This window comes from Physella acuta, unplaced genomic scaffold (genome assembly GCF_028476545.2).
Source record: "Physella acuta isolate Inbredline_101_S28 unplaced genomic scaffold, ASM2847654v3 ptg000797l, whole genome shotgun sequence".
In the NCBI taxonomy this organism is placed as follows: domain Eukaryota; kingdom Metazoa; phylum Mollusca; class Gastropoda; family Physidae; genus Physella; species Physella acuta.
In genome coordinates this window covers 1-12,993 of record NW_026732315.1, presented here as the reverse complement: position 1 = coordinate 12,993, position 12,993 = coordinate 1, and the positions used below count along the sequence as shown (strand labels likewise).

General features: G+C 34.8%; 1 protein-coding gene across 1 annotated transcript in view; it reads left to right on the top strand.

Annotated features, from left to right (window-relative positions):
- The window catches only part of LOC131951071 (CD109 antigen-like), a 28,955-nt gene extending 21,828 nt beyond the window's left edge, over positions 1 to 7,127 (top strand). Inside the window, exons 30-39 of the mRNA XM_059313341.1 lie at positions 517 to 682; positions 975 to 1,183; positions 1,924 to 2,052; positions 2,945 to 3,043; positions 3,260 to 3,322; positions 3,999 to 4,108; positions 4,322 to 4,472; positions 5,221 to 5,323; positions 6,181 to 6,269; positions 6,969 to 7,127. Of these exons, the coding sequence (XP_059169324.1) occupies positions 517 to 682; positions 975 to 1,183; positions 1,924 to 2,052; positions 2,945 to 3,043; positions 3,260 to 3,322; positions 3,999 to 4,108; positions 4,322 to 4,472; positions 5,221 to 5,323; positions 6,181 to 6,269 (1,119 nt within the window). The 3' untranslated portion in view covers positions 6,969 to 7,127. The remainder of the gene's footprint in view (positions 1 to 516; positions 683 to 974; positions 1,184 to 1,923; positions 2,053 to 2,944; positions 3,044 to 3,259; positions 3,323 to 3,998; positions 4,109 to 4,321; positions 4,473 to 5,220; positions 5,324 to 6,180; positions 6,270 to 6,968) is intronic.
- Positions 7,128 to 12,993: the final 5,866 nt, after the last annotated feature.

Here is a 12,993-nt window from a genome sequence, read left to right as displayed (position 1 = left end):
TAAGTTCTCTGGATTTGCAACTTTTATAACATAGACTCTAAAAATATAAAATTTCTGAATTTATTTCAGGCTTAAGTTTTTATTTTTTTAAATTATTTTTACGTTCAATTTTTTTGCTAAATCTAAAAAACACGTTTTATTCCATGTCAATAACATTATGAAAGGATTCTTGTCAATTCGCTCGCCTCCATTAAATATCGCAGGGTGTGTCAAATTCTTCCCCATTTGCGCTTTTTAAAAATTGGTTAACTATGTATCAATTTTAAAGCTTTACTCAAGGGTAGAGTTTTTATTGGTGAGAAAATGGTTAATTTCATATTGATAAGTCAGGGCATTGATTTTATTTTGTAAAGGTAAGAAAAGGTTAATTCTAGACTTCTAATGTAACGGTTGACTTACTTTATAGTGATAGGTCAGGGGTTAATATATCTGTAAGCAGATGCTGTAATGACTTATAATGTTAATTTAATAGTAAAACCTCGATTATACCGTATATTCCTATTTTTATTTTCCCAGAATGTAACCGAAGCTAGGCGTAAGGCTCTGGCCTACGCTGAAGTGGAAGTTGCCAAGATGGATGATCTCTACGTTCTCGCCATGGCGTCTTACGCTTTCCAACTGGCCGGCAGCAAAATGACCCAAGCTGTTCTACACAAATTGGAGGCCAAGGCAACAATCAAAGGTACTTACTTTCATAATACCAATGTAAGAGTACGAATTACCGTATTCAGCTTACGAATTACTGTATTCCACTGACGATTTACTATATTCTACTGACGAATTACTGTATTCCACTAACGAATTACTATATTCCATTGATGAATTACTATACTCTACTAACGAATTATTATATTCCACTGGCAAATTACTGTATTCCACTGACAAAATACTAACCACTAAAATGTTTTTATTAAATGCCAAGCTAAAATGACAGACACGCTTAACACTTAAGGAAACTAAATTTTCCTACGCAGACGGCATGAAGTACTGGCACCAGCCGGAGCCACCAAAGACCTCTACCAACACCTGGCAGAGCCCCAACCCCACCAAGGCCGTTGACATAGAGATGACCGCCTACGTCTTGCTGACCTACACAAAGCGTGGCGACTTGGTGGCGGGCAAGAGCATCATGCAGTGGATCACCAAACAGAGAAACGCCAACGGAGGCTTCACGTCCACACAGGTTTGTCTAAAAAGTTGTTTTTGATTAACTATAGCCTAAAATACAACGCAAGCTATGATAAATGTTTTCGTATAAGCTGAAAAACCATTTTATTTTCTGCATAATCTATATTGTTTTTGAGTTGTGATAAAGCACTGTAATTAATCTTGTTACCTGTTTTCTACCTTGTCCTAACTAACCTCATTGTAAAATTCTAGTTAAAATATCTAATCACCAAAAAACGACATGTTACGTTGGTAGGTCCACAAAACAAGCATCAATTTTTTTTTTAAAGTTGCAAATGTGATAACATTTCCCATTATAAATTAACGTATCCAATAAAAAACCGTGTACTAGTAGTTTGTCTTTATGGGAAACTTTGCTAATTTCAACTATAATTTATAAAAAAACAATTTTATGAATTAATTTCAAACTAGTAAACAAAATTTTTTTTTTAAATGTAATATATAAGTAAGACGTCACTATTTCGTACTCTCCCATATAATTTTTAAGAATCGCCATAAAAGTTATATTCCTATCCCGGGCAATCTGAATCTATATTGTTTTTATTGTGGACACCTCTTCCAACATTGTTTATATAACATATGTTATGCTCATTTTAAAATTCTAAATTTTTGAATTTCTAAAATAATATTTTAAAAACATTTTCTTCCCCAATGGTACATAAACATTTAATTAAAAACATAAATTGCACAATATTATGTTCACCAATTAGAATTAAACGATTATACTCTATGTAGGACACGGTTGTCGCACTGAACGCCATGAGTGAGTACGCCAAGCAGACGTACAGCAACAACTTGAAGCTTCACATCACCGCCACGCTGGAGTCTAAATCCAGCTTTAGTACCAACAAGAGCAGTTCTCAGGTAGTGTTTCAATCAATCTACAGTTCCTAAAAATAATTCCCTGAAATTGTGGATTTATATATATATATATATATATATATATATATATATATATATATATATATATATATATATATATATATATATATATATATATATATATATATATATATATATATATATATATATATATATATATATATATATATATATATATATATATATATATATATATATATATATATATATATATATGTATCCCTTGTTACCAAGGTGTGTCTTTATTGTTATTTTATTCCCTTTTATCTAATTTCGTCCACCTGACATGGTAGAATTGTCTTAGGTTTGGCAAGTCCACTTACGCTGTCTATCGAAAAATTTCTTTAATCTTCTCATAATATTTTAGTAATCTTAATGTTAAAATGTTTAGTCGATAGAACAAATTTATGCGGCAAACATTTCTTGAAATTATTATATAGGCGTATAAACAATATTAAATATGGTAAACGATACATATGACAGTCAATACAAATGTTCAGATCAATTAAAATCATTAAATACTACTATTAAAATTTTACTGTTAGATATTTTGTCTCAAATCATTTGTCCATGATATCATTTGTCATTATATATTTTGTCCTGGTATCTTTTGTCCGTGAGATCATTCGTCCTATAAATATATACATATAAATATAAATATATATGTATATTATATATATATATATATATATATATATATATATATATATATATATATATGTATATGTATATGTATATGTATGTGTATATGTATATGTATATGTATATGTATATGTATATATATATATATATATATATATATATATATATATATATATATATATATATATATATATATATATATATATATATATATATATATCGATGTACACAGGGGTTTGGCATCGTCTCTGTCTCCTCACAATCTGAAGCTTCATCGACTTTCACCTTTGATATAGTCAAGTCCAACTCACTTTTGGTGCAGACGAGCGAGGTGCCGTATGAATATTTTGTCTTTTGTTGATAAAGTTTGTAATTTAAACTCTGTTTTCAAATGTTTTAAACAAAATTACACACGTACTCTAATTATGTATATATATATATATATATATATATATATATATATATATATATATATATATATATATATATATATATAGCCTATATATATATATATATATATATATATATATATATACAAAATGTACAGATTACAAGTTTACCAGCAAAATTAACAATCATCGCTCGTGGCTCAGGTGTAGCCTTAGTTGAAGTAAGTATTCCTATACACTTATAGCTTGTTTGTTTATGTATTACTTTACTTTATGGAATCGTATGTAACCCTCATTCAGTGGGAATGCTTTTACCCACTGAGGTGTTGTGGTTAAGACGTGCTGACCCTGAGATTTAGAACACACTGACACCGACAGTTGTTGTCAAGTACTCGCTTTATTCACTGCATCGAGCCATGACGGCGATGCAGAACACAGTAGTACGACGATTTCAAATCAGAGAGAAAAAACATCATTAGTTCTACATCTTGGTCACCGTGTCCACAGACAGCAGCCTTGCGTGTGACTCACACGGCTAGGCACGAAACTACCCACAGTCCCATGTAACATGACATGGGACACAGGTAACATCGCTCACAAGAGCATGAAAAAAATCTACATTAACAGTTCAGTTGCGGTCCCACAGGGGCCGCAACCCAATGAATTAAAACTTCATTCTCCCCCCCCCCCTTGGCTGGTAACCATATGTGTTACACGTATTACAACAAAAACATATCTCCCATTTTTGGGATTTATTATTTTAAAATATAGTTTTAAAACAGACTTATTTTTTGTAGATAGTAGTTCAACGTGTTGTAATATTAAAAATACTTATAATCATGTTTTGATTTTATAACCCAGAATCAATTGCACATGCTGTTTTATATTTTTTTATAGGCAGCCGTGTTTTTCAATGTTCTCTCAGAAATAGAGGCCATTACATTTGATCTAAAAGTTAAAATTGTAGAGGAGACACTTAACCTACTAGTGTTGGAGACTTGCACAGCGTACGTGAAAGTAGTTATAGCGTTTAACTGTTAACATACTATCGATTTGTTTTTCTTTGTTTGGCAATAATTTGCGAACTAAATAAAACAGATGAAAATTATATTTTCGTAGACTGATGTATTTTCACTTAAAGTATATGAGAAGGAAAAATATTTTATCATACGTTTAAGTTTAGTTTAATTAATTTTCTTTTTTAAAAATTGTTAAATCAGGTGGAGGGGAAATGGCCAGAGCAGTGGAATGGCTGTCCAAGAGTTGGGTATCCCATCAGGCTTTGATGCTGACCTTGAGAGTATTACCAAATTGGACATTCTAAAGAGAGTCGAGACACAAAACAAGAAGGTCATTCTCTATTTTGATAAGGTCAGTATGCTGAAAAGGGAATTTTTTTTCACGCTTTCAATCTAAAATGATTTCTTCAATTTTTTTTTAGTTTGGAAAGGCGGCTGCTAAAGTTTAAAAAAAAAATCAAATATAATTTTTGTTATCTGAAAAATCTCTCCTTTTTTTATCAAACATTTTTAATTTTTTTATCTTTCTTAAAAGCATATCTTTAGCACGTTCGTTTATTAGTTTTATAATAATGAACATTGACTTGATTAAATTTTAAAATAATGAAACTTGAATTTATTTTGTATTTCTAAATTTCAATTTAGTAATTCTCTTTCAATATTTTTATCAAAATATATCCCGAAAGCAAACCATTTTGATTTATCCATTTAAAATGTTTTGTTCATGAATTGTATATTAAAGTAGGCAAATAAAATACAATCAGGCAATACTTATTCTTATGTGTTTTGCAAAACGAATATTATTACTTTGCTTTTATGACTTGAACAGCTGCTTTTTAAAATACTTTTGTTTTAAATTAATTATAGTTTATTAATCAGTTTGAAAATGTCTAATTATTTCTGTTATTTAGTTAAAGCAGATAAAAAGTAAATTATACATTGACATAAAATAGAAAAAGCCTTACGATGAAATACGTAATGTTTGAAATCTGAAAGGATCAGGTAAAAAACAATAAATCAGTTTGTGTAGCTCACTAAGAAGGATGAAAATCATTTTAAAAATGTACTATCTATACACTAAATGTGTCTCTACCTCCCAGATCGGCACGACGCCCGTGTGTTTAAACCTTAGAGTCAGACGAGTTGATTTTGTTGCCAAGTCCCAGCCAGCTGCCGTCAGGGTCTATGACTACTATGAGCCACGTAGGTCACAGGTTTTACACTAACATTGCTTGGTTTACGTTTATCTACTTAAACATCGTTCAACAGTTTCTACAATCATCTTTGGCCGTTATCGGATATTGAAATAAACGATATTTCAAATGACATAATATATAGTAATTAGACCACTTGACAGAAAACCTTTACAAACTAAGGCGTACTATGCTTCAACTAATTAAAATAAAAGTTTTAAACTTAGAAACATAAATTTCAATACAGTTAAGTTTAAACTTCTTAGAGATTCTAAACGTGTAATCTATATAATTTAAAATTTCATGAGCAATATAGAAAAAAATTAGTATTTTTATCCATTTTTATCCAATTAAATTATACGAGCCGACCCGCAGCGTATCATACGCCGCTAATTAGTTGTTTTATTTTCTACTTTTTAGTAATTCATAATTTGTGAATTCGACAGTACCAATGCTGCCACTGAAAATATTTGCTTTAAAACACTACCCCCCCCCCCCTTTCCCCTAACCCCGACCCTACACCATCCCCCGTGAAAGCAGCCTCCTCTTAGTTATTTCTTAGTCACCTCCTGTAAGTTTAAAATCGAACGAAATTATCTGCCCCTAATAGAAACCCGGCTCTACGGCTCTACGATTTGTAAACATTTAGCTTTTTAAACATTTAGCGTGACCACAGCTCACCAGACAATGTGGGGGTGAGGTGGGGTGGTAGTGATAGTGATAGAGAGAAAGAGAGGGGACTGCAAGGAGGTGCTTGCAGCTTGTTTTCTAACGGCTCCCAGAAGAGAATTATATATATAGATATTGTAAATTGAGATAGATAATTTCATAAAAAGATGCAATAAAATTTGTTTTCGTTTTAATCAGGAAACCAGGTGACGGTTTTTTACCAGTCCGAAATTCTGGAGGATTCTTCCATCTGTGACGTCTGCAAGGATTGTATTAGCTGTGCCTAGGTCAGTGGAAATATTCAGATACTGACTGTTATTTTGGGATGTTTACCGATTCTACTTCCTATTTGTCTAATAGACACTGTGGTATTCACCTGAGTATTTTTTGTCTATATTCAAGACTAAGATATAAAGAGTATTTACACGCTTTATATATGGAAGGTATCACGTTTAAAAAACCCCATCGTTCGAGTGCTTTATGCAAGATTAGATTTTATCTTGATTCCTCGTGCTTAGAGCTTTTGTTGTTTCTCTTCGTCTTGGTTAACCAAGCAAGCCAAATTTTGACCACTCCCAATGGACCAATTTCTTTTGAATTTAGCATGTTGGTCAAAACTCGATGGCAATATAATGTGAGAGAAAAATTAACCTAATTGAATGTTTAATTACATTTTGTAAATAAATTATGTTTCCTTTACAAAGTAATAATTTTATCGCACTTTTATACACACATTATTTACATTAATTTGGAGCGCATTTCTTTTAAGTCAGGTAATTTTTACAATTATACTATATTTACAATATTTAAAGGATTAAAAAAAAACCAAAAAAAAAAAAACCAAAACCAACCAACGTTTTTTTATAACAAGCTTTTGTATAAATGTGCACTAAAAAGAAGAAAATAATTTATTTTCTTTATAATGAACCGCTGTTCAAATAATTAAATAATATAGACTTGTTTTTTTTGTTTATTATGCACGACAGATTTTAAAAGACAACACTGATGTCAGCTCAACTTTCCGTGATGTGTTGTAAAGAAATCCAACATTATATTATATTAAAACATTGAAAATATAAGTGTTGTTGATGAAGTATGTTTCAAAATATGATATAATAAAGCGGCAGTGAGCTCTGCTAAACTTACTCGTATATTCGTATTCAATTATTTTTTAAATATTAATTCTAATAATTATAATAATAAGTAACATATTCTTAGCGAAATATATAAATCTAAGACAAAACAGCTCGTTTCTCGAGAAAACATATAAAGTCGAAAGGCTCTGGGAATATACTTTATGGCAATATAAAATAAATAAAATTAGTTTCTGAAAAAGTTTGAGACATGGAAAATAGAGTAAAGAACTCTTTACTTACTGGAAATCGCTCAAAAATTGATGAGATTTCTATGAGCAGAAGGTTAAATTTATATTTAAAACGTTGCCTACTAAGCGAAACAGTAGGCCTACTCAAATTACGGTATTTTAGAAAAAGGAAAAATATTAATTTACCTATAATGTATATTGGTGGGGTGGGGGGGGGGGGGGGGAAGATAGGTGGGCACGGCTTCACTCAAAATTAAAAGTAATCTAAGTATAAGATATTACTATTTAATACACAATTTCCTCGAGCTTTCTGAAACAGTAGTTAAGTTAATGTGTTTACGTGGAAATAGAAAAAAGTATCCTTGTTTTTTTAATTAAAAATAAATAAATGTGTTATACGACATTGGGTTTAATTGGATAGCGTCGAAGTGTTTGCTAAAAGGAGTAGATATAAAAACATTACAGGGTAAAGAAATTTGAATAAAATACTATCCAGTATCCAGTATCCAGTATCCAGTATCCAGTATCCAGTATCCAGTATCCAGTATCCAGTATCCAGTATCCAGTATCCAGTATCCAGCATCCAGCATCCAGCATCCAGCATCCAGCATCCAGCATCCAGCATCCAGCATCCAGCATCCAGCATCCAGCATCCAGCATCCAGCATCCAGCATCCAGCATCCAGCATCCAGCATCCAGCATCCAGCATCCAGCATCCAGCATCCAGCATCCAGCATCCAGCATCCAGCATCCAGCATCCAGCATCCAGCATCCAGCATCCAGCATCCAGCATCCAGCATCCAGCATCCAGCATCCAGCATCCAGCATCCAGCATCCAGCATCCAGCATCCAGCATCCAGCATCCAGCATCCAGCATCCAGCATCCAGCATCCAGCATCCAGCATCCAGCATCCAGCATCCAGCATCCAGCATCCAGCATCCACTATCCACTATCCACTATCCACTATCCACTAACCACTATCCACTATCCACTATCCACTATCCACTATCCACTATCCACTATCCACTATCCACTATCCACTATCCACTATCCACTATCCACTATACACTATCCACTAACCACTATCCACTATCCACTATCCACTATCCACTATCCACTATCCACTATCCACTATCCACTATCCACTATCCACTATCCACTATCCACTATCCACTATCCACTATCCACTATTTACTATCCACTATCCACTATCCACTATCCACTATCCACTATCCTTTATCTATTATCCACTATTTACTATCCGCTATCCGCTATCCGCTATTCACTATCCACTATCCACTATCCACTATCCACTATCCACTATCCACTATCCACTATCCACTATCCACTATCCACTATCCACTATCCACTATCCACTATCCACTATCCACTATCCACTATCCACTATCCACTGTCCACTATCCACTATCCACCATCCACTATCCACTATCTACTATCCGCTATCCGCTATCCGCTATCCACTATCCACTATCCACTATCCAATTTCCACTATCAACTATCAACTATCCACTATCCACTATCCTTTATCCCCTATCCACTATCCACTATCCACTATCCACTATCCACTATTCACTATCCACTATCCACTATTTACTATCCACTATCCACTATCCACTATCCACTATCCACTATCCACTATCCACTATCCACTATCCACTATCCACTATCCACTATCCACTATCCACTATCCACTATCCACTATCCACTATCCACTATCCACTATCCACTATCCACTATCCACTATCCACTATCCACTATCCACTATCCACTATCCACTATCCACTATCCACTATCCACCATCCACCATCCACCATCCACCATCCACCATCCACCATCCACCATCTGCTATCCGCTATCCGCTATCCGCTATCCGCTATCCGCTATCCGCTATCCGCTATCCGCTATCCGCTATCCGCTATCCGCTATCCGCTATCCACTATCCACTATCCACTATCCTTTATCCCCATTCCACTATCCACTATCCACTATCCACTATCCACTATCCACTATCCACTATCCACTATCCACTATCCACTATCCACTATCCACCATCCACCATCCACCATCCACCATCCACCATCCACCATCCACCATCCACCATCCACCATCCACCATCCACCATCCACTATCCACCACCCATCTTCCATATTCCCTTGTCCAGGATTACCTTGGCCTCCATTGAAAACCCCAGGTGAGTATCGACCTAGACGAGCAGTTCAGTAGAGTCATGTGATGGCAGGTGTGCTACAGTTATCGGGACTGTGGTAGGGCGGTGGAGCGCACGATTTTTTTAACCTGTGGCAGGTGAGGTAGAGTTAACTTATTTCTGTGACTCGGCGTATAAAAGGGATAATGCGGTCAGCCAAGCCGCCTTTACCTCCCCTAACGTGAGTCGGGTACTCGTCGTAGCTTGTTGTACTTATGGACATCTCTTATTCGAGCCCGGGATCCGAACTCGAGACTTTGGGGTTAGGAGTAGTATGCTCTACCATTTAACCTCGTCGTCCAACTCAACCCATCTTTGTTACATATTCAAATTTTTATCTTTGAATTCGGAGTATAAAGTTGGAAATGGTATTAACACACTCAACGTATTCTGCCCATTCATGAAGTAACACATATCTAAATAAGCCATAGAAGTGAAAGTTCGATATAGACTTTGTGAAGAAATATGAAATTTAACGAGAAGATTGTAAGGAATAACTTATATACATGTAACTAAACTTTATGTTAAGAAATAACACCTTACAACCTAACTTAACTAACGAAATCAATATTTAATTACATGTTAATTGTAACGAGCATCGCAGTTGCTCGATTTTAGTCACTAATTAACTCTAAAAAACTTAAATGGGCACAATTGAGTATAGTTTATATAAAGATGGTAAAAGGGGTTAGATCATTTGCGCTACTTGACGTCTAATTAAAAAGTAACAGCTGTGTGGCTACAGGTCCTCATAAGATTTAACCAGTGCTTGCTTACAGGGAGAAAGACTGCATAGGTAAGACGATTTTAGTTAAGGTTTAGCTCATATAAATGCAGTGTAGAACCACAATAAATTTTTAGAATTTTTTTTTGTATTTAAATAATAGAGGCCTAGGGACGGCATGCCCTAGTGGTAGAGTGCTAGACTGCTAGTCCCGAGAGTCTAGAGTTCGAACCCGTGTTCAAATCAGTAGAACTTACCTGACCACACTATCCCTTCATATGCCGAGGTATCTGAAACTCTGCTTCATCTGTCCCATTTGTCTTGGGATATGATGATGATGATTTATAAAGCTAGCTTTATTATTATTTAAAAGAAATACAGAGCTATTAAACTATATCAATTTCAACACGTAAACTTTAATTAGTAATGATTTAAAGTAAAACTTTAACAAACATGCAAATCATCTAATTGATTCATTTGAATAATTTCTGAGTTATCCTTACTGTAATAATGTTTGTCTCCCCTGTTTCCAGGCAACAAGATGCGGTTATTCCTTCTTCTCACAGCGGTTGTCACCGCCGTGTGTGCACACAAGTAAGTGGGGGGGGGGGGGGAGGGGTGGTGAAAGAGGGGTGGTGAAAGGTTAATTAGCCTTATCAGCAGACGTAATCTTATTAATTTTAAAATTTAGGTCTTTTTTTGAAATTTCAAAAAATTGATTAAAGGTTAATTCAGCTGTGTATAACAACAAAAGTATTACTAACAATCATTACTGTTTGTGGCGTTTTAGTTGTGGTGTTTAAGATATATTATCCGTGGCAACTTTAAAAATCTTATAATCTATTTGTTTTAGTTTATAATTAAAAAAACAAACAATTAACGTTCCAGCTCGTATGTCGTCATCGCCCCATCAACGATCCGCCCCAACATGGACTTTACCGTCAGCGTCAACATTCTCAAGGCCACCAGTGACGTCACGGTCGTCGCCGAAGTTCTAAGGAAAGCAACTCTCGTAGCTAGCGCCAAGAAAGTCTTCAAATCGGGTGAGTTAACTTCTCTTCGTTAATGAAAGCAAATACAAATAAGCATTTATAATAATAAGCGCCATAATTTAAAATGACAATACCTAATTGTGTATTTTCTCATTCGCAGATTCCCCTGGTACGATCAACATAAAAGTGAGTCAATCCTTAATGAACAATTTTAATTTGAATAATTTTAAATTTCCATAATATCTTAGATAATTTATTTTTTCTAACCTGGTTAATATCTGACCCACTACCCCCCCCCCGAACCCCCCCCCCCCCCAAACCCCCCCCCCCCCAAACCCCCCCCCCCCCCGATATATCAAAGGACCCCCCCCCCCCCGGAGAAAAAGTCTGTAAGAAACACTGACTAAGGCCAAATTTCAATTTATTTTCTTCGTGAATTCATTTAGAGCTTAGAAAAAAAATAATTTTTAAAAACAATTTGTATCCGTGTTACCAGCTTGATAATTGCGTAGAGCACACAACTACTAGTTGTCTGTGTTAGAATCCATGCGGGTACAATGTTTCACTGTCGTAAAAGTCAATACAAATGATGCCAAGAACACTATTTGTCTTAAAGTTGTACAGGTAGTCTTTTAATATCTGAGGGCTATACATACTCATGAAGTCGGTAAGGCGTAGCTCTTATTGATCAGTGCTGGGTAGGACAAATTCAATGTTACATTACATGGAAACCCATTTTTATCGAGGACAGAGGATGTAAAAAGATCATGTTTGTGTTATTCATCAAAATAGAAACTACCCAAGCTATTGGTAATTTTACGATATTAGTTGATAGTGTAGTACAATATATAATCATTGACTGTAAGGATATGACTTTTGTATCCCAGCTGCCCGCTGACTTGCCCAACAGCGGCTACATGCTGAAAGTCGTTGGCAGCGGTGGTTTGGTGTTTGACAAGTCTGAGAGTCTCAGCTACAACAGCAAAGAGGCTTCGTTGTTTATACAGCTAAATAAGGCCATCTTTAAGCCTAGTGATACAGGTAGGTAGACGTTTATATAAGGCCATCTTTAAGCCTATTGATACTGGTAGGTAGACGTTTATATAAGGCCATCTTTAAGCCTATTGATACTGGTAGGTAGACGTTTATATGAGGCCATCTTTAAGCCTAGTAATACAGGTAGGTAGACGTTTATATAAGGCCATCTTTAAGCCTATTGATACTGATAGGTAGACGTTTATATAAGGCCATCTTTAAGCCTATTGATACTGATAGGTAGACGTTTATATAAGGCCATCTTTAAGCCTATTGATACTGGTAGGTAGACGTTTATATGAGGCCATCTTTAAGCCTAGTAATACAGGTAGGTAGACGTTTATATAAGGCCATCTTTAAGCCTAGTAATATAGGTAGGTAGACGTTTATATAAGGCCATCTTTAAGCCTAGTGATAAAGGTAGGTAGACGTTTATATAAGGCCATCTTTAAGCCTAGTAATACAGGTAGGTAGACGTTTATATAAGGCCATCTTTAAGCCTAGTGATACAGGTAGGTTGACGTTTAAATAAGGCCATCTTTAAGCCTAGTGATACAGGTAAGTAGACGTTTATATAAGGCCATCTTTAAGCCTATTGATACTGGTAGGTAGACGTTTATATAAGGCCGACTGTAAGCCTAGTGATACAGGTAGGTGGAATTTTTCCAAATTAAATATATATATATAGAATAAATTGTGATACTGATT